The sequence below is a fragment of the Orcinus orca genome, chromosome 13, assembly GCF_937001465.1.
Source record: "Orcinus orca chromosome 13, mOrcOrc1.1, whole genome shotgun sequence".
NCBI classification, from domain to species: Eukaryota; Metazoa; Chordata; class Mammalia; order Artiodactyla; family Delphinidae; genus Orcinus; species Orcinus orca.
Window position 1 is genome coordinate 5,933,393 of NC_064571.1, and position 21,912 is coordinate 5,955,304.

Sequence of the window (21,912 nt, forward strand, 5' to 3'; positions counted from 1 at the left end):
AAGGAAATCATACAAATTTGTTAATTTATTACAAAATGTCCACTCACAGAAATACACAAGAAAACTTTTATCCTCTTATATTTGGGAAAGGAACTGGTGTCTCAGATACAAAATAATTTACACATAATCCATACAATTTTATTTTATATAGAAATAGGTCCTTATTACAACAGCTGTACAATTCACTACACATCATCTTATAATTACATAAAATCTTTTCTTTAGAAACATCTCAACATAACAAAACATACAAAAAAAGCAAAGTGCATTTTGAAAAGGAAAATCCACTCCTCGGTCTTATCAGGAAAGATATGTAGAAAGATGCAGCATTCTCATTCCAAGGGCCAGCACGTGATGGGGCTTCCTGGGGACCTGCCGCTCCACGGACCCGTCTGGCTGGTAAAACCTTCCCAGTCCTCAAGTCCTCAACGAGAATTCCAGAACGTCAGCTACGGGATTGTGCTTTGCTTTGAGTCCGCCTTCGTGGTTGTAATCGCCGAAGTAAACAGGAAACAGTCCAGTGTTATATTCGGGGGCAAAAAAACACCCCAAACCAAACCAATCCAAACCAAACCCCACCGGAACGGTGTGGGGTGAAAAGCCTTATTCCATTAGGGTCAGGCCGGAGGGTGTGGCGTTGCAGCCTGGTGACTGACCACCAGCTTTGCCATCTGATTGGTGGGCTGTTTTTGTTACTGGGGTCTCCAAATGAAGTCATGAGAGGAGACAGTATTTTTAAGAAAGGAAGGTGCCTAAGTTATCTCCTTGTGCAGCTGTGCAAATTAAAACAGAAGCAATCATCTAGAAATAACGAAAAAAATCATCTCTTTATTCTCTCTCTTCAACAAATCCCTGACCCGGTGCTTCTCCAACGCAGAGGAAAGAGAGTCAAGAGAGCGCAGGCCAATGAGCACGTGCGCACGGGCGGCAGCGGTGGGAGTGACCGGCGCGCTCCAGGGGCGGGGGCAGGATGCAGCGAGATGAGCCGCCACTAAGGTGAACTAAGTGATGCACTCCCGTGGGGACCGCGGTCCCTTCCAGGTATGGCTGTAGACTGTGGCCGTAAAGTGCAGGGACAGGGAAACACGGCCAGTGTCCCTGCCCACTTCCACGGGCCGGCCGCTGTGCTCAGACGTTGTCACCATTCAGGAGCTCTGAAACGGACGCGGTGCGCACGAAAGCCGGGGTGTCCTTTAAACTCTTCTCCCCAACTCCCTGGCCATCCCCCCCTCGACCGTCCATTGGTTAAAGCTGATGAGACCCAACTGAGGCGCCAGGGCACTACCGGGGTAGCTGCTGGAGGCCTGAGGACTCAGACAGGCTGCTGAGCCTTCGGGGAGGGCGCGAGGGTGCGGGAGGAGGGTAGCCCAGGGTCCCTGGCTGCTGCGAGTAGGTGGAGAGGCGGAGCGAGTCCTGCTGGTCACTGTGCAAAGAGGTTGGTGCCTGCACCTGGAAAGAAAGGAAATGGCTCTTTCTGCGCTTCAGGGACTCCTCCCCTGAACGGCTGGGGCGGTGATGTGGTCAGAATAAAGACCCTCCTCCCGGCCGGGGCCTGGGGGAGCGCCAGGCCGGGAGAGAGGAAGCCGAGGCTCTGCCAGAAGGGTGCGAATTCTAAAGCCCAGCTCTCTGCCAGCGCTAGGGGTACCTCCTGGCCCAGCGGCCGGGCCTAGGCGGCCGGGGCACGGTTTCCTGAGCACATGCTGCACGTCGCCTGTGGGCTTTGGGATGTCGGAACCTGAGACCACACACACATAATGGATGGGGCAGCATCCGCGCCTGCGTGCCGTCTGCCTACTTTTCACCGGTGGCCCCTGATTCCGGAACTACTTCCAAGTACTATCACCGGCCGGCATCCACCAGGAAGCATCCTAATTTACAGCTCAGAACCTTCAACTGGTCAAACGTTAGCTCTGGATCCCTCCATCTCACCTCCCACGGTCCCCATCCATGAAATCTCCTCCGCCAGGCAATCCGGTCTGCCCTGCTTCCCACGCCACCCAGGCATGGCTGCTCCCCCACCCTGGCTCAGGCTGCCTCACCTGCTGCAACACTGTCCCCTTCGCCCCCACTCAGCCATCCCCGTCCCTTCTCCACCAGGGCCTCTCCCCGCACCACCCCCCCTTTTTTTGGCCAAGCCGGCAGCATGTCATGCGGGGATCTTAGTTCCCCGAGCAGGGACTGAACCTGTGCCCCAGGCGGTGGCAGCGCGGAGTCGCAACCACTGGACCGCCAGGCCACCTAGCCACAGCGCTCCACCCACACAGACCCAGGCCTGGGTGCCCTCTGCGATGTCCCCTGTCTCCCTGTGCTCAAGGCCCCTGAGCGCCCTTTGTACCCTGAGCCCTGCCAACACGTCTGTCACTCCGGATGAAGGAATATATGGGCGGCCTCTAACTCGCCGCCAGACGCTCCCTGCCTTCTCACAGCCCATCATTTCCCAGCCCAGATCCCTCGGGGGTCCTGCGGGCTGACGGGACAGGCAAAGCTGACGTCTTGAGTTGACTCCCACTAGGCCTGGAGTCAGGGAGATTTGAACACTATACCACAGTTGAGCAGCTCTGGAATTCAATTACATTCTAGACCTCAAGGAAGACTCTGCACCGCAGTCACCTTGCTCAGCCCCCTCTGGCTTTGAAGGGGCCCAAGCCGGGGGTGGGGTGCGGTTAGGGGCTGGAGGCCCCACATGACAGGGTCGGGCTGGGGCAGGAAGGGGCACCCGGGCAGGTGCGGGAGGGAAGGCCAGAGCCCCAGCAGACACTTCTGTCCCATCTGAGCCCCCAGCCACTTGCTCTCCCCTCCTTCCTTCCAGTGCACGTGGTACTTGCTGGAAGTAAGAAGTGACCACAAGGAAACATGCCCCCCATCTTCCTGGACAGCCCCAATTCCATGCAACGCCATCTCATTCATTTAAAGGAAGTTTGATGAATCTTTAAACATGATTTAGTTTTATATTTGTATGAGACTGCAATATAAACACACTAACAAGTCCAACACACATAGCAATCAGTGTCTGATTTTTGCTCTAAAAACTCCAGACACCATAATATTAAATTACTTTAAAAAAAAGGACCTTTTTAGCACATAACCACATGAGGCATAAGAGCTGCTTCTGAATTCCTCACACTGTATATAGACTTTACCAACTTTGAGCATTATAAACTTTAGAAACTATGAAGATTCAACTATGAATCTGTCTGGGGCTTATTTTGATACTGAGGACCAGAGCCCTACGGAAGGCCCGGGAGGGAGGGCCTGTCAGGCCTGGGCTGGGGGCTCGGCCCTGTCTCCCCCGCCCAGGTGCAGCCCGGCCCCACCTGCAGGAAGCACGGAGGCTGCTGCTGGGTCTGCGCAGGCTTCAGGGGCGACGGCTGGGAGGTGGGGAAGTGGGGGTGGAGCCCCATCAACAGGACAGGGGTCGAGGCGCTGCTGGTGGTGGTGTGCACGTCTGGGTTTGGACACGCGGCCTGGCTCTGTGGATACCTGTTTGGTGACACGTAAGAAAGACCTTTAAAAAAAAAAGCTATTGACATGACACCTAGAACATGGGCAACAAGAGGAAAAAGAGACAGACTGCACTTCATCACAAAGACCTGTGTGCGTCACCCTATCCATGCAGGGAAAAGGCTGCTGGAAAATCCTTTGCAAATCATATATCTAACAAGAGACTGACATCCAGGCTATAAATACAATTCCTACAACTCAGCCATCACAACAAATGCAAACAACCTGATTAAAAAATGGGCAAAGGGCTGGAACAGACATCGCCGTAAAGAAAAGCTACAAATGGCCAATAAGCACGTGAAGAGATGTTCAATACCATTCGTCATTAGGGAAATGGAAATCAAAACCACAATGAGACACCACTTCACACCCATTACAATGCTATTATGAGAAAAACCAGAACGTAACAGTGTTGGCAAGGATGTGGAGAAACTGGAACCCTTGTGCACTGTTGGTGGGAGTGTAAAATGGTACAGCTGCTGTGCAAAACAGTACGAAGTTTCCTCAACAAGTTAAACTTAGCATTACTATCTGATCCAGCAATTCCACTTCTGGGTGTATGCCCCCCAAAAGTGAAAGTAGGGACTAAAACAGATATGTGTACATGCATGATCACAGCAGCATTTTTTACAATAACCAAAAAGTGGAAGCAACCCAAGTGTCTGTCGATGGATGACGGATAAACAAAACGTGGTCTATACAGACAGTGGACTATTACTCAGCCTTAGAAAGGAAGGAAATTCTGTCACATGCTACGACATGGGTGAGCCTTGAGGACGTTATGCTGAGTGAAATAAGCCCATCACAAAATACGAATACTGTACGATTCCACTTAGATGAGGTACCTAGAGGAGACAAATTCATAGAGACAGAAGGCAGAAAGGCGGGTGCCAGGTGCTGGGGGAAGAGCGAATCGGGAATTAGGGTTTAATGGGGACAGAGCTTCAGTTTGAGATGATGAAAAAGTTCTTAAGATGCACAACATCTTAAGATGGTTGCACAACAACGTGCATGTACTAATGCCACTGAACTTACACTCAGAAATAGATAAAATGGGAAATTTCATGTTATGGAGAATATATATATATATATTTTTAAAGAAAGAGTAGTTAATGAAAACGGTCCAATAACAAGGGGAAGGCTGTTTGGGAAAGCTCTGGAGGGGCCCAGACCAAGAACAGATATTTAAAGACACTACAGAGAAGTCCATTTAGCATTATATTTTTAGAAATGTTATATCGCTGTATGGGTCATTTAGTAACAGGCATTGGGGATTCCAAAATTCCCCTGAAGGGGCCTCTGTGTGTGGCAGGCAGACCCTGACCCGCCCTAGAAGATGGAGTGTTAGGTCATGTCTGGAAGAGAAGGTGGGGACGGTATAAATAATTGGGTTGACCGAAAATGGCAGCTTTCCTCTAGAGTTCCCAGAGGAAAGAATATCCAGTTTTGCCTAGTTCACTGCATTTTAAGCATCTCTGGACAGCGACGTTTTTGTTTCCACTTATTTGGATCACTTGGAGAGGTCAGAAACCAAACCCAACATTCCCCGCACCCCCTGCCTGATTGAGAGTATCATCAGAGAATCTGAAGGTGGTTTCCCCGCAGTGCCCAGCCCCTGCCCGCCTCTACCATCATAGGGGTTTCACGGATGTAGGTACAGGCCCCAACCCTCAGAATACGCAGTAACCACCCGATGTTACTATTATTACTGGCTTAAGGAGGACACAGGAGGAAGGAAGCGGAGGGGACGGCCCCAGGGGATGGCTGCAAGGCCCCCGCATGGGGGCGCGGCAGGCCTCATCAGCTAGCACTGTCCCCGTGAACTTCTGACACAAATTAAACCAGTGTTGTATACGACAATGGTGTCTGCTTCATCTCCAAGGGCTAGAAACTATTTTCCAGTAGCTTTTCAAGTATTCCCTCTGTCTTCAGTAACCTCTGTCCCTAATAATTCAACGGCAAAGCAAAGCTGCTTCTTCGGGTCCCGAGGGTTGCAAGCAAAGAGCCCGGGGGAGAAGAGAGAGAGAGAGAGAAGCATGCATGTCTGGGAGGGCAGGAGAGTCCCACATCTGCAGGGGGTTCCAGCCCCCGGCACGGCACCGGAACCACAGAGCAGGCGAGCTGGGTGTGCCCTTGGGAAGGCGGGGAAGGCTCCATTTACCTGGGATGTTACCACTTAGACCTGCGAAGATCGGAAGGTGGTGACACACTTGACGTATAACTAATAGTTTCCTTTGGGTCCTGTTCTCGGCATGGGACGCCGACACAGTTTTCTCTCCCGCCACGGGGAATGGAGAAAGAAGAGCTGAGAAGAGTCCTTTCGAAGGGTGTTGGCACACCTGGACCCTGCCTGTGGTGCCAGACTCACAAGGGGTGCAGCTGGTCCAGGCAGGTGAAACCCCGGCAGCCTGAGACCGCTCGGTGTGGCTCCTCCTCCCCCCGCCCCCGGGCCACCTACCTGACTTGCCGTCCAGGCCTGCCGACCTCTGAGGGCCGCCTCGCGTCGCAGGGCCCGGGCATCATGGGCTGGATGGGCTGACTCAGCAGCAGCCTTCGAGCAGAGGAAGAGATAAACGGGCGGCTTCGATCAGTGCCCACGCTGCAGGCCCACCGGCTGACCCAGCACCTGCCCAGCCTGCCTGCGCCCTTTCTGGCTGACCCGGATCCCCACGGGGCCTGCTCCGTCCTCAGAGGGTCCTTGAGGCAGCAGGTCACTTCCTCTGGCCATCAAGACCCTCGCCCTGTCCTGCCGCTTCCTGAGCTGAGATCAGCTGCAGAGACTAATGGTCTGAACTTTGCCTCCATCTCCGGCAGAAAGAAGACCAGAAACGAACGGTATAAAACTACGTCTCAGTCATCTTTCCAACAAGGACAGGGTCCGCACCTGAGCTGCCGATCGTGGCTGAAGTCCGGGCTGGGCTGGCCCTGGCTGGCCTCCTGGGAGGCGGAAGCAGGCGTGGTCAGGCTCAGAGCCGGCGGGAGCACAGCAGAGGTGCTGCTGAACTGGGGCGTCAGGCTGTTCCCCTGCATCATCTGCGGGCTTCTCAATGGCTTTGGACCCTGGAGCAGCCATTGCGGTGAGAAAGGTAAACCTTCAAGTCAACTCGGGTATCACCTCCCCAGAACCTCTGTCTTTCACCCACTTTGGCCTTTGCACTCGCTTAGGACCCAATGACTATTGACTGAGCTGTTATGAACTTGTCTTTCCCGTTGGATTGTAAGCATCTCAAGGATTCTTTAAATCCTTTGGGGCAAGGACAGTGCCGGGCTTGCGGCAGACAAGCAACCAACGTGCATTGAATGGAACTAGGAACTACTTTCTGCTTCATAGATTCCACTCCCGACTCATGGATCTCCTTGCTGACTCTCTAAATCGCCAGGCCCACCCCTGCCCCAGGGCCTTTGCACCTCCTCTACATGGAATGCTCTTCTTCTTGGTACCAGTATGCCTCCTTCTCTCACGGGCTCAGTTCTTCGCTCGCATATTACCTTCTCAGTGAACCTCCAGCCCCTCGCCCGCCCTCCCCAGCCGTCTCACATCACCAACTGTCACACTGTTAATTGGCACTTGTTTGTTTCTCTCTCCCCACTTGGATCAGAGATTTTTTTCCTTTTCTCTTTCGTTCACTGCCGCCCCTCAGTGCTCAGGACTTAGTGCCTGGCACGCATTTGTTGGGTGAAATTGTAAATGAATGAGGGAATGAGCCTGCATGTGCTTTTGCTTTTTGGGTTTTCCACTCTGTTTCACTGACACCATTAATATGATGGTACCACCATATTCTCAGAGCGTTTACAGAATCTTTGAACATGGTGTAAATCCTACCTCAGTTTTTTTCTTCTCCAGAATGTTCTTGGCTAGTCTCATCCATTAATTTTCCTGTTAACCTTTAGAACCCAAAGGCTGCATTTTAAAGTAAAACCCTTAAATCTGGGTGAAGATGGAGACACTCTCCTATACATAGACTTCTCCATATTTTATTGTACATCGATGTTTATGTCCCAGAACTCCTGCTAGACTAGAAACTCCCTGGGGTCAAGGACAGCTCTCATTTATCTTTGTTCCCCTGGGAGCCCAGAAGATGTCACTGAATCCATGTGAACATAAGAGGCTTCAGGAGAGGCTGTATCCCGCCTTCCAAGCTGTGCCCATCGGGAAACGAGGGCTCAGAACTTCTCGATTCCATTGGATTCAGTTCCATTGACTGATGGGTGACCCTGTCAGACTGCAAGGTCACTGGTGGCTTGTAGTAAGTGGTAATGGCTGTGAGGATGGGGATCAACAGGGAATCTGGGGGACCGGGAGAAGCTTGGTGGCCCTGGGGAAAGGGATGACGAACAGAAGTGGATAACTGTGCTCTCACACTGGTAATGGCTAAAACCAGCAGTCAGTGATGGGCACCAAGGACATGCATGTGGGGACGTGTGGCTTTCGGCATGCATGTCTGGGATGGCCATATCCACCTCCAGCCCAGCTCAGGATCAGAGCTGAAAGTTTCAGCTGCATGACACCTCTTCTTTTTTTTTTTTTTCTAATAAAGTTGTTCCTTTTATTTATTTATTCCCCCTGCACCGCAAGGTTTGCGCGATCTTAGTTCCCCGACCAGGGATCGAACCTGCACCCTCGGCAGTGAAAGTGCGAAAGCGTGGAGTACTAACCACTGGACTGCCAGGGAATTCCCTGCATGATACCTTTAAGGTATGTTAATATACTGATAAAACAGAGAAGGAAACCAATGGAACTTGGGGCTTCAAAGTGACAAAATAAAGAACAGAAAAACCCCACCATCATCACCAGCTCCGGTCACAGGGGAGGTAGGTTCCTGGTCTGCTGGTGGCAAGGACTGAGTCTGGAGACAAGCATGTTTACCTGGGTTGATATCACACTCGAGTCTCTGAGCAGGTGCTGGCTTGTGACCTGGGCAGAGGCCACCTGCCCCAGAAGCTGAGGGCTGGCCACGAGCTGGGGCTGGGGGCCTGGGCCCGATCTCTGCTGGAGCTGCTGCTGAGCCCCGGGCCGCTGGGCACTGCTGAAGCTCAGGGATACGTCTGGCTGCTGCAGAAACATCTGGAAGCAGAAGCAAAGCGCTTTTTAGGCTGGGATCACAGTGCCTTCACAGGCCTGCACCTTTCTTGTATGGCCTGTCCCTGGCAAGATGGCAGCTTTCTCACTCCCTCTGACCTGCCTGGGGAGGTTCACCCACTGGACTGAGTGCCTGGGATGCCACCAGAAGAGTGCACGGCCCGGAGAGGGGAAGTGGGTCAGACGGATGCTGACCCTGCCCTCAAGAAGGTTCCGGTTGAGCGACTGGGGTTCTAACAGTGTGAAAGATGCTGAGACCCAGATATGTCATTTGATATGCTTGTTTAGTCTGGGTTGGCTTATCCATTTCTTATTAGAAGGAAAAACATCTTGTGAATGGAGGGAATGATGCAATCACAGTGGCAGAGGAGGGTTGGCTGACCAGTGGTGTGGGGCGCATCGTCCCGGCAGTAGGACCTGTGCCTGGTCTTGAACCTCTGACCGTGACCATGGTCTGTACCCATCCTGCGATTAGCATCTTCCACCCCAGCTTCCAGCTGAGAGGGCAGATCTACTCTGGTTAATTAGTTGCCTCTGCATTCCCAGGAAAGCAAATAAATCCAAAGGGTGACATAACATCAAGTCCATGTACTTTAAAATGATGTTTAAGAATAGGTTTTGGGGCTTCCCTGGTGGCGCAGTGGTTGAGAGTCCGCCTGCCGATGCAGGGGACGCGGGTTCGTGCCCCGGTCCGGGAAGATCCCACATGCCGCAGAGCGGCTGGGCCCGTGAGCCATGGCCGCTGAGCCTGCGCGTCCGGAGCCTGTGCTCCGCAGCGGGAGAGGCCACAGCAGTGAGAGGCCTGTGTACCGCAAAAAAAAAAAAAAGAACACGTTTTACAATCACCATGCTAATCTCTATTTGTTACCTAAGATGTCTCAGACATTCAATAGGCTGCAATATATCAGCCTGGTTGTTTTAATGGGAAAGGTTTAAGAGAATTTGATGAAGTTTATAAAGAGTGTTTAAGTGGTTCTGAGAACCTTGATACACCTCGTTTATAAGTTTGGCGTATTAAATTTAAAAGAATTCCTTAAGTGCCCAGAAAGATTTTACTTCTTAGGTTTATAAGTCTGCCTTGTTAGGTACATGAAATGTTTGAAAGGTTCAGATATATTAAATTTGTAAGTTAATGGCTTTGGTAGAGAATGTTGACTATTTACCATTTGTTAAATTTATAAACTGATTGAACGTGAACAAACACAAGTAAAAGCATTGCTATTTTCAGCCAAATCAGTAGATTTGGAAATAAAATATAATCTGTGAATTGACGCTAAAGGCTTAAGAAAAACAACTTCAGTAATTTCAATAATAATTTAAACCTAAGACCTGTAGCTCTTTTAACAAAAGCTCCTCTTGGGCATTAAAAACTGGTATTATCTGTATCAGATTCTTTTTTTTTTTCATCTTTATTGGAGTGTAATTGCTTTACCAAGGTGTGCTAGTTTCTGCTGTATAACAAAGTGAATCAGCTATACATATACATATATCCCCATATCCCTTCCCTTTTGCGTCTCCCTCCCACCCTCCCTATCCCACCCTTCTAGGTGGTCACAAAGCCCCGAGCTGATCTCCCTGTGCTATGCGGCTGCTTCCCACTAGCTATCTACTTCACGTTTGGTGGTGTATGTATGTCCGTGCCACTCTCTCACTTTGTCTGTATCAGATTCTTGACAAGCAGTGTTGCACTCCATTTTAGGCCCTTAGCTTTGACGGCTAAGGCTCTCTCCTTCAACCCCGATTCCTGTACTCTGTGTAGCATAACCTCATACCCAGTATGGAACTGACATGCCGACATTTCCTGAGTGACAGAGGGGTTTTGGAACAACAGATGTGAAATCACGCCAGGCAGACAGTTAGTTCAAGCATCCGCTCCGTAGGGGGTGTCAAGTCATCTCCCAGAGACCCGAGCGAGGTTCCCATCTAGTGCCCTTCCTGCCACACCACCAGGTCTCCCTACTTTCCTTCATACCCCACCCCTACCAGAAAAGCCTGCACTTTTGAATGAGGGCTCTTTGTCACTTTAGAAGTGAAGAAGAATGTTCTGGGTCTTCAGCCTCTCAGATTCAACACCCAAACCTTTAGGATTAGTGCTTTACGCAATCTCAGCGACCTGGCTTGTTTAGAGCACACAGGGTAATTTACACTTCAGCAAAAACCCAATATTCAAACTAAATAACATGCATTTTTCTGGTGGGATACAATTTACCGTCTAATTAGAGTTCAAATAAATGCAACCTTTATGCATGACAGGCAGTATAATCTAGCTTAAATCAGACAGACTTTAGTTCAAATTCCAACCCCGCTATGTACTAGTGGTATGACCTTGGGCCCTTTTCAAAACTTTTCAAAGTCACTGTTGGTTTCCTCACTAATAAAACAGTGACATTAACAGCACATACCTCATAAAGATTAAATGGGACTTATGCTGAGGCATAGCACTAAGTGCTCAATAAACGTTAGCTAATAACAATAACACTAAAATAGAAAAGGAGCTCCTTTGCCTCTCTGGGCATATAAAAACGATCTGAGGAATGAACAGAACAAATAAATGAATCAACAAACAGATTAAGCTTTTGCTCAAAGGGAAACTGTTTATGCTTGCGTTATGGCAGAGATTGCTTGGTCTGCTACTCTGTCCCACTGATGTATGCTCTCTGAGGGCAGAAACCCTGTCCTGAGTGTCTCTGTATCCCCACAGCACCTAATCAAGGGCCTGGTACATACTGGGTGTCTGCCAGATGGGTGGGTGGATGGATGGAAGGATGGAGGGGTGGGGGTGTGTGTGGGTGTATGGGTGTGTGGATGGATGGATGGTGAATGAATAGAGGGATGGAAGGAAAGGTGGAAGGATGGATTAAAGAACCAAAGACACCATTGTCACAGGTGTCTTTCTCGGTATTTCTTTCAACCGCCAGTAGAGGGCGCGAATGCTCTCTCAAAAATAAATTAAGAAGCGGCCTCCCACGGACGCAAGGGGTGACAACTTTTCAACAGAACAGCAATCTATGTAGCGCCCTTCATGACCCCATCTAGGTGCAAACACAACACCCTGAGAACCTCTCCCTCATAACCCAATCTTTTTTGGAAAAAAAATCATACTTAGCAAGCATCTCAGGCACACATAGTATAGTCTCAATGAAAGCTCCGAGCCAATGGACTAGGTAGGAAAGTCCGCTGAACTTGGGATAAAGGACTTGGGCGGGGGGGAGGGGCGAGGGGGATTGCTACTGGGTACACATACCTGCCTCTGCTTTAGCGACAATAAAGGAGAATTTATAGCTTAAGAAGATGACTTCTTAACTAGGCTCTGGGGTCAGTTTTAGAGAAAGCACGAGAGAAACAGTTCCCTAATTCAAGTGGAAAAAGTCATTAGAGGAAAAACATACTTCTCATTTTCCAGAACAAACCAATCCTACGCTCACATATGGTTTGTCATTGTTCTTATATGCTTAGCTTTACAAATACTTATTATTACAAAACATTTCAGAAGTACAGAAGATAGATATTGTATAATGAAGTCCCACGTATCATCACTAGACTTCAGCAATTATCAACGTTTTGCTCTTAATCTATCCCCCCACTTTTCTCGGGGGGGAGGAGTGGAGTAATTTTTACTTGCTTATCCTTTATGCTTGACTCACGTATTTTTTTTTTTAAACGTCACATTCTGGCTGAACATTTCAGAACGTATTTCTTTAAATCCTTAGACTTGCAAAAATACATGAAGAAAGAGTCCTTGAGGAATCGTTCTCTGGTTTGACTATCTGTGGATTTCCAAGTTCACTGGAAAATTCCACTGCAAAGATAAGGTCACAGGGAAGAAACCAGGAGAGGTAAACGCAGGAGGCTTGGTTTCCACGTCATCCCTTACAAAGCTCAGGTGCTAGACGTTGGGGGGGTCAACAAAATGCACTATCAGGACAAAGAAAAGCAATAACCCTTCATGTCAAGGAGTGAAAGAGATAGCTTTGTGTCCTGGTTATTTAAGAGTTCAGCTTTAAAGTTGAAAATAGAAAAGTTCGGGCTGTGAGGCGGCTGTTTATCCGCCTACCTTGCTTTCAGCAGCTTCTAACGCAAGGCCCCCTCCCTGTTAGTGTAAAAATTCCATTCAAGTAATTGGAGTTGGGAGTTCCAGCCATCGGACCCTGGATCAGTGAGAAAATAAGACTGCTGGGAACAAATAAGTAACAAGGGACTGACACCTTGATGACTCCATGCGTTTTCACCTAAATGCTGCAGTCTTGTCCCTAGGCAGTTTGGGGGTGTCGCTGAGGAGGTGGGTGGGGTGAGGGGCTGTGGGCCGGGAGCAGGGCTGTGGGCGGGGCTTGGTGCCCAGGGCTCTGCGCAGGCGCACCTGACTGGGCTCCCCTGCCTTGGGTGGGGGGAGGGGCCCCGCTGGACAGAGAAGGCTGCTTGGGGTCCCTGAGCTTCTGGAGAGCCAGCCGGGAGCGCCTATGGGGGCCCAGGGAGGCAGGATGGCCGGCTGTAGGCGTCTCCAGGCTGCCTAACACCTCTGCACTATCCTGCGTTCATCTCCGCTCAGGGCTGTGCCCGTTGGGGTGTTATTGTGTCCACACGCAGGGCCGTGTGGATGCTGGGGCAGGGGGCAGCAGGGCCAGTGCTCCAGCTGTTTCCCCCAGGGGTGTCTTCTTCTTCCTTCTGTCTCCCCAAGTGGCTGCCAATGCTTACCTCTCTCAGGGCAGACTCCAAGGTTGGCGACATTTACAACCAAGGGCATGCACTTGGGAAGAAAAACAGTCCTGGACTAATTTAAGTGAAAATAATTTATCCTTGAAAGAGATCCAATATATAAAGTTTTTCCTCCAGAAAGAATCTCTCGAAAGGCTTCAAAGATGTGACATCTGGGGGTGGGGTGGGGTCACGGTTAAAAGCAGCCGCTCTCAGAGCATGCAGAATGATGCCCCAATCGCTATGCTGCAGTGGGGTGGCCCGGGGGTGCCAGGGTACTGACCTCCAGCTCCCACCTCCTTTGCCGCTCCCCGCAGGGTGCAGGGTGCACAGCACAGATCATTTCCCATATCTCCCTGCATTCATGCTTTGGATGAGAGGGAAGAGCAGACCTGCTTCCATCTCTCTGTCAGCAGCCTGCGCTGGTGTTCAGAAAGTAGTTACACATGTGCTGGGAGTTTGAAACCCCATAGGAGGGAGGCCAGAGTCAGGGCAGGGCGACCAACCACCAAACACGTGAAAGAAAGTGCATGTGATGCAGGAAACATGTGCCCAACAGAGTGAGGAGTGAGTGAAGAGGATGTCATGTGAATTTCAGGTTTGGCCTGGAGCTGGGGATGGAGGAGGTGGGATTCATTCCTCGCACTTCATTGGTGGAGGTTTCAATTTGTTTAGGAGGCAGAGCTCAGTAAGGCAGCACAGAGAACTTTGGAGGAAGTCCTGCCTGCCCCTGCAAGGGTGGATGAGGACACATCACAGAGCGGGGGGGGGGGGGGAGGACAGAGCTCAGCGCACCACCGGCCCAGGAAGGGGCATCACCTGGACGCTGGAGTCCTGGACCAGGCAGAGCTGCTCCTGGATCTTGTGGAGCTCTTCCTGCTGCCACCGGATGTTGGCTTGCAGGATCCTCGTCCTCTGCTCCAGCTGGTCTTTGATGGTCTGGAACATGCTGAGCTGTGCTGAAAACTTGAAGGCGGGGTCAAAACACAGAACCCGATGAAAGAGTTATTTCAGCCTTGCAGACAGATGTTGCTGCTCATCTGAGCGGCCCTGCACACTTTCACTTCTGGCCCTTTACCCACCCTTTGCAGCATCTCTGACCCACTGCTGCAATGAGCGACCCACCTGAGGAGCTCACTGGGGAGCAGGGGTTCTGGCTGAGGGCTGGGTGGCCCAGGGCCCCCTGCCCACCCCACCCCCAACCCCCCGTGAACTTTTCTTAGGGAACCTGTAGGTCTCATTTATTGCACTGGAGTCTGGGAGGGCCACAGAATCGGGACATGATTTTGTAAGCAGTGCAGTGCTTACAAACTCATATTCTAAATTCGGTTAGACGGACACATGGTTTTGGAGAGGAATGTCAAAAGCAGGGCACGAGAATGTGCAACATCATGGATGGACGTGGAGGGCATTATGCTAAGTCAGTCAGTATTAGAGTCAGTTAGAGAAAGACAAATACTGTATGAGGTCATTTATATGTGCAATCTAAAAAATAAAACGAACTAGTGATTACAGCAAAAAGGCAACAGACTCAGATATAGGGAACAAACTAGTGGTTACCAGTGGCGAGAGGGAAAAGGGGAGGGGCAAGACAGGAGTAGGGGATTAAGTGGTATAAGCTATCATAGTATAAAATAAAATAAGCTACAACGATATATTGTACAGCAAAGGCAATAGAGCCAATATTTTATAATAACTATAGAGTGTAACCTTTAAAAATTGTGAATCACTGTGTTGTACACCTGTAACTTATACAATATTGTTCAGCAACTATATCTCAAAAAAAAGAAAAGCAAGGCATCAGAGAGCCCCCTTCCCTTTTATCTCTCATCTAGGGCATGACGATTTGCATGTGACAGCTTCACATGCAATTTTGGATCCTATCATTATCCTAAAACTGATGCTGGAGAGCAGGGCTCTTCTGGAACAATTCACAAACAAGCTTGGATTTTTTTTTTTTTTTTTTGGCCGCACCATGCAGCATGCGGGATCCTAGTTCCCTGACCAGGGGTTGAACCTGTGCCCCACTGCAGTGGAAGCATGGAGCCCCAACCACTGGACGGCCAGGGAATGCCCAAGCTTGGATTTGATGGTACTCTAAACCCTCCTGGGGCCATGGAAGCCTCATCGCCCTCCCTCACTTCCCCAGGCTCACTTGCAGGCTGTCCCTGCACTTCTTGGAAATCTGTGTGAAAAAGAGCTAAGGAGACAAACAGTACAATCGCCTTCTGTGCACCCCGGGGGGTACCGCTGGTGGAGGTGACTGTGCACGAGCACTGACGTCTGCTGTGTGCAAGAGCCCAAGCGTCCCCTTCCTCCTGCCTCCTTCCTGGGATGGAGGCTGGCTTTAGGAAGATTTCCCAGGTGATCTCTGCCCTGTGTCCCCTGTCTGCCTTGACACAAGGTTCTTTCCTTGCAGGAAATGTGGAGGGGGGAGGTCATGAGATGGGAGGTGAAGCTGACGCTCCCTGGGCTGCCCGCCCTGCTCTGGGCAATCTGGGGCTGTCGGTGACTCCTGCTTACTGAGGAAAGTGAGTTTGCCAGGCTGACGCTTCTGTTCTTTAGTTTGTCCCCCACCACCACCCCCCCTTTTTTTTTTTTTTTTACAGTGACTTAATCTGCATTCCCTCAATCTCTGTCTCCGACAACCTCCTGAGTCTGTTTCTTGCCCGTTGTCTTTTGCAAACACCTCCAGAGATTGTCTCTCTTCTTTTGCCCTTTGCCCTCCCATCCATGGAAACGCAGGGAGCCTGGGAGAGGTTAGAATACAGGCAGGATAAACCAGAGGATGGTTTTAGAGCAGCAGAATAATAAGAAAAAGAACCAGGAAGAATAATAGTGGCAAGTGCCACCACTTGTGGAGACCTACCCTTGCCAGGCCAGCAAAGCAGGACCCTGTACCTCCTTGCAACACGCCCACGCCACGCAGAGAGGTTGTGAGTGGCTCCAGGTCCACAGCAAGGTCGGGGGCGGCCGCAGTGTGAACCCAGAGTCTCAGGAGGTGGGAGAGGCCAAGAGACTTTGCCAATGACAGCTCCCCACCCCCCAATTCCACCCCAATCAGAGCGGCTTTGACCTCAGGCTTCACTGAAAAATCCTGCTGCTAAACACGGGCTTAAAAATACCTACACCAGACTGTATCACAGAAGTCTCAGTCAGAATCTCACTCATCAAAGCACCAGCTGGGGGCTTCCCTGGTGGCGCAGTGGTTGGGAGTCCACCTGCCGATGCAGGGGACACGGGTTCGTGCCCTGGTCTGGGAAGATCCCACAAGCCGCGGAGTGGCTGGGCCCGTGAGCCATGGCCGCTGAGCCTGCGCGTCCGGAGCCTGTGCTCCACAACGGGAGAGGCCACGACAGTGAGAGGCCCGCGTACCGCAAAAAAAAAAAAAAACCACCAGCTGGGATTCTGAAAGAGAATTCGACTGAGAAAGAAAAGCTGTATCAGGTATTCAATTAAAATAACAAAAGACAAAAGCATCTGTGCTGGGTTCTACAAAGTCTGGAGACAGTTCAGGCTACGACATCCACATCCAGGGGTAGATGGCTCCCAAGGGAAACAGTGAGGGGGCCGGTGGTCGGCAAGGTGGCAGACCGAGCTGGAGTGTTAGTTACTCTATTTATTTATTCTTATTTTCCCAAGGCGTTCCAGGACACCCAAGCATGAGTCTCTTGTTATATTCTTGATTGTGGCCTTATTGATAAAGAGATCTCCCCTAACTTAGAGACACATTAGCAACACACTATGAAGCAAAATCATCACTTAGCCAGATGACTGTTTCCCAGATTTTGGATTTTTTTTTTCCCCTTTCCCTCGATAGGGTACCACAGTGATAACATCAGTGAGGGGAAAGAGAGAAAATTGTAGAATCTCGTTATTTCACGTGAGTAGGTATGAGAACTATCTGATTTGAAAGGCCAGCATCACACAAGAACGTCTTAAGGAATACGGTTACTGGTCATTGCAGCACTATATACAATAGCCAGGACGTGGAAGCAACCTTAATGTCCATCAACAGAGGAATGGATAAAGAAGGTGTGGTACGTATATACAATGGAATATTACTCAGCCATAAAAAGAAACGAAATTGAGTTATTTGTAGTGAGGTGGATGGACCTAGAGACTGTCATACAGAGTGAAGTAAGTCAGAAAGAGAAAAACAAACATCATATACTAACGCATATATGTGGAATCTAAAAATTGGTATAGATGATCTTACTTGCAAAGCAGGAATACAGACACAGACATAGAGCACAAACGTATGGTTACCAAGGGGGAAGGGGGGTGTGGGATGAATTGGGAGATGGGGATTGAGATATATACACATATATATATGTGTGTGTGTGTGTGTGTGTATATATATATATATATACACACACATATATATTGACAAATATACACATATATTGGTACTAAGTATAAAATAGATAACTAATGAGAACCTACTGTATGGCACAGGGAGCTCTACTCAATGCTCTGTGGTGACTTAAATGGGAAGGAAATCCAAAAAAAGAGGGGATATATGTATACGTATAGCTGATTCACTTTGCTGTATAGCACAGACTAACACAACATTGTAAAGCAACTGTACTCCAATAAAAAAATATGGTTATTATTAAGTATAACCTGCCTAAGAGACTAAGAACTGTTACTGTTAATTAAAATGAAGATCAATATATGAAAAACTAGAATTCCAAAGGGGCCTTTATCACACCATGACTTCTTACAATGCAAGGCCCACAAGATGAAGGGGTTCTCACTTCATGGGCCTTTGGACTGAAGAAGTTACTCATTTCACACCAAATGTGCCTTGGAAATTTGAAGAGAAAAAAGATTCTTCTTTTTCTCTTTTTTCCTAATGAGGATGAATATAGATCATTTGCATTAGTCAACTCTGGCTGGGTAGGTTTTATATCCTTACTTGAGCCTAACTCTGGCAAGGAGCACATGCTAGCAGCACGTGTCTTTCTTATTCCAGGAAAACATGTGAGGCCACTGTTCGTGGGAAGGATGTATGTTCTGAAAGAGTTTTCACCAGTGGTGACGGACTGGCACCAAGACAGACGTCCACACTTTGGCAAGTGTGTGGCCAGGGACATATCTTGGTGAACTGCCCCCCTGGGACCCCCTTGTGGCCAGAAAGGGGGCAGAGCTCAATATCTCATAAAGGAATGGAAATCAGAGGTCTGACCCGTCAGCTCAACTGCCCTTGGACTTCCGTAGACAGAGTATTTTCTTACTGGTTCTATAAAAACACATGCCCTGCCGTGGCGGTTTCCGTTTTTTTTTTTTTCTTTTTTTTTGCGGTACGCGGGCCTCTCACTGTCATGGCCTCTGCCATTGCGGAGCACAGGCTCCGGACGAGCAGGCTCAGCGGCCATGGCTCACGGGCCCAGCCGCTCCGCGGCATGTGGGATCTTCCCGGACCGGGGCACGAACCCGTGTCCCCTGCATCGGCAGGCGGACTCTCAACCACTGCGCCACCAGGGAAGCCCGGTTTCTCTGTTTATATGCCCATCTTGCCCTTGAACTCCAAGTCCAAGAGCGAGGGCTGCGCCACAAGCATCTTTGCGTCCTTCACACTCACTTCCTGACTCACCCAAACAGTAACTCGCTGAATGTTGTTGCAACATAGGAGGAATCACTCAGCCAAGCCCTGATCCTTTATTTTAAAAATGTGGTATTTATAATACTGGACTCAGAGCTTTTAAACCCTTGCAAAGTCTTCCTGTAACATTTGGCTTCCTTCAGACCTTTTCTAAAATATCGTGACCGATTAGGAGTCGTGAAAAATGAGAGGAACACGGAAAAGTGGCGGAGAGATGAAGAAAGATCGCTAAAAGGATTGAGAAACAGACGCCAGAGAAGATCAGCAGGAGGACGGATGGAGATGAAGCCGGGGGAGGGGCAGCGTCCACAGCTCCACACGCCCCACCTGCACGTGGGGAGAAACAGTCCCGTCCGGGGGGCCTTGGTGTGGAGCCTGTAGGTCAGCACCAGGGCACCCGCACCCACACCCTCCAGAGGACCCCAGCATCCCGTCTCGGGGAAGTGCTGCCCCGAGTTTCCCCTGCCCTGAGTCCCAGACTCACCTGTGTCACGGGGGCAGGTGGGCTTTGCAAGATGGCCTGAGGCAGGAGCTGCTGTGTGACGTCACAGGACGCCGGGGCGGGCAGGGGAGCCTGGGGAAAGGAGAGGGGCCTTGCTGTCAAATGCAGCTTCTGGGCCGCTACAGAAAGGGCCGGGTGCCGTCCCTCAGCCAGCTGGGTTCTCTGGCCTCAGGGAGGCCCTTCTGCCCTAGAGTGGACGGCTTACTTCTGGAAGGCATATGTTCCCTGGGAAAGGTGGGGTCACAGGTTGCTGCCCTTGCAGGGCACAGAGTCAGCGGTGACACGCGGTTGGTGAGGGGTGGGGGGTAATGGGGGCACTTGGGCCCGATGCCTTCCATCACGGTGTGCTCTGCAGAGCCGCTGCCACCGGCCGGAGCTGGGCATCTCCACCCCACCCTGCCTAGCCTCCTGTTCTAGGCTCCGTTCTTGGCGGATTTGGTCGCTCTTTTCCCAGATCAATACTTTCTTAGCGGTGTTGTCCAGCAGAAAGACAACACCTTGGCCCTCCTGCTCAACACTAATGCAGATGGACAGGCCCCTGCACGTCTCTACCCGCTGACCCGCCCAGGCAGCGAATGTGGCTGCAGTTTCGCCAGACTCTGCCTGCAATCTGGTGGAGAGAGTCCTGCAAGGTCAGCGGAGTCCCAGCCTCTGTGCCCTGATCGCTCAGGTGGGCAGAGGAGCAGGGGTGGGGTGGGACAACGTGTGGACACAAGAAATGCAACCGTCAGCTTCACGAGGCTCTTGAGAGCTTTAAAAAGAAAAGTAAAAAGCTTCTTCTGAGGTTATCCCAAAGCTGCCCCAGGCCCTGGGGACTACAAAAAGCCGGAAAGCTGTCCCCAGAACAAGATCAGAAGCAGGGGCAGCAGGAGACCTGTTTTGAGTGAGAATCCCAGGGACTGGCTCTGGTTCTCCCAGCTTTGTTCCCTTGCACAGCTGGGACAGAACTGTCACCAACAGAGGCAGAGAGGGTTGCATGGACAGCCAACATCAGAAGAGCGGCCATCATAGCTCACAAGCTCATCAAAAGGTGGCTGGGGACAAAGAAGGCGGTCTTTGTCATGTTCTGCTTGAAAATGAAACACGTTGCCCAAGCTTTTCAGCAGGGTGGGCATAATTTCCATGGTGACAGCAAGAAGGAAGGGGACACTTCACTCCCATCTTGAAAAAGGTCAGCGAGGGATGAGTGGGAGGTACTTGGCCACTACGTGGATGTGGCCCCTAAAATCTGGGGGCACCCTTCCCATTGAGAGCGAGGTCTGTGTCCCTCTGTGGGTGAGCTTGGGACTGCTTTGCCCGAGAGGGATGGTAGAGGTGACATTGTGGGACTTCTGCAGTACGCGGGCCTCTCACTGTTGTGGCCTCTCCCGTTGCGGAGCACAGGCTCCGGGCGCGCAGGCTCAGCGGCCATGGCTCACGGGCCCAGCCGCTCCGCGGCATGTGGGATCTTCCCGGACCGGGGCACGAACCCGTGTCCCCTGCATCGGCAGGCGGACTCTCAACCACTGCGCCACCAGGGAAGCCCTTGTGGGACTTTTAAGGCAAGGTCACAGAAAGCCACGCAGTTCCACCTGGCTCTAGTGGAAGTCCCTCTCCAGATATTTCCTCTTGGAACCCAGGAGCATGCCGGGAGGATGGCATGGAGAGGTCCATGCAAGTCAATAGAGCATGCTCGGAGCTGGGCCCAGCCATCAGCCGGGGATGCAGACACACCAGGGGTGCGGACCTCCCGGCCCTGATCGGGAAGGCTTCCGACACCAGGCGGCAAAGAGGAGTCACTCCCACTGTGCCTTTTCTGAATTCCTGACCCAGAATCCATGAACGTGGAAAATGACTGTTGCTTTCTTTCTTTTTTTTCGTGTTTTTTAACTTATTTATTTTTAGCTGCGTTGGGTCTTTGTTGCTGCGCGCGGGCTTTCTCTAGTTGCAGCGAGCAGGGACTAGTCTTCTTTGCAGTGCGCGGGCTTCTCATTGCGGTGGCTTCTCTTGTTGCGGAGCACGGGCTCTAGGCACACAGGCTTCAGTAGTTGCGGCACGCAGGCTCGGTAGTTGTGGCTCACGAGCTCTAGAACGCACACTCAGTAGTTGTGGCGCACGGGCTTAGTTGCTCCGCGGCATGTGGGATCTTCCCAGACCAGGGCTCGAACCCGTGTCCCCTGCACTGGCAGGTGGATTCTTAACCACTGCGCCACCAGGGAAGCCCCATGACTGTTGCTTTATGCCACTGAGTTTGGTGTGGTTTGTTCCATGGTGATGGAGAACGGGAGTGTGGTAGGTACAGCAGTGACCTTGCATCCAGCCAGCGTGCTTTCTAGGAGGCCACACGTTCCCTGATGTTCTGGAAAGGCCTGGCATATATGAGGGACACTGCCTGATATATGCAGGGGGACCTTCTTGTTGACATCAAGCTTCTCAGACATTTGCATGGAGTGAAATGGGATCTAAAATAGGAGGGTCCTAATCACGTACCCCCAGAGGCTCTGGGGGTGTAACCCCAAATTTGAAGTTTTGAACTTTATCTTTAAAACT

General features: G+C 50.7%; 1 protein-coding gene across 6 annotated transcripts in view; it reads right to left on the reverse strand.

The window, feature by feature from the left end:
- The window catches only part of NPAS2 (neuronal PAS domain protein 2), a 179,475-nt gene continuing 157,563 nt past the window's right edge, over positions 1–21,912 (reverse strand). For all 6 annotated transcript variants that reach the window (XM_049696068.1, XM_012535937.3, XM_033401772.2 and 3 more), the window contains 7 exons: positions 19,366–19,455; positions 14,093–14,239; positions 8,369–8,566; positions 6,386–6,561; positions 5,960–6,052; positions 3,315–3,480; positions 1–1,449 (listed from right to left, as the gene is read on the reverse strand). In XM_049696068.1, the coding sequence (XP_049552025.1) occupies positions 1,282–1,449; positions 3,315–3,480; positions 5,960–6,052; positions 6,386–6,561; positions 8,369–8,566; positions 14,093–14,239; positions 19,366–19,455 (1,038 nt within the window). In that variant the 3' untranslated portion in view covers positions 1–1,281. The remainder of the gene's footprint in view (positions 1,450–3,314; positions 3,481–5,959; positions 6,053–6,385; positions 6,562–8,368; positions 8,567–14,092; positions 14,240–19,365; positions 19,456–21,912) is intronic.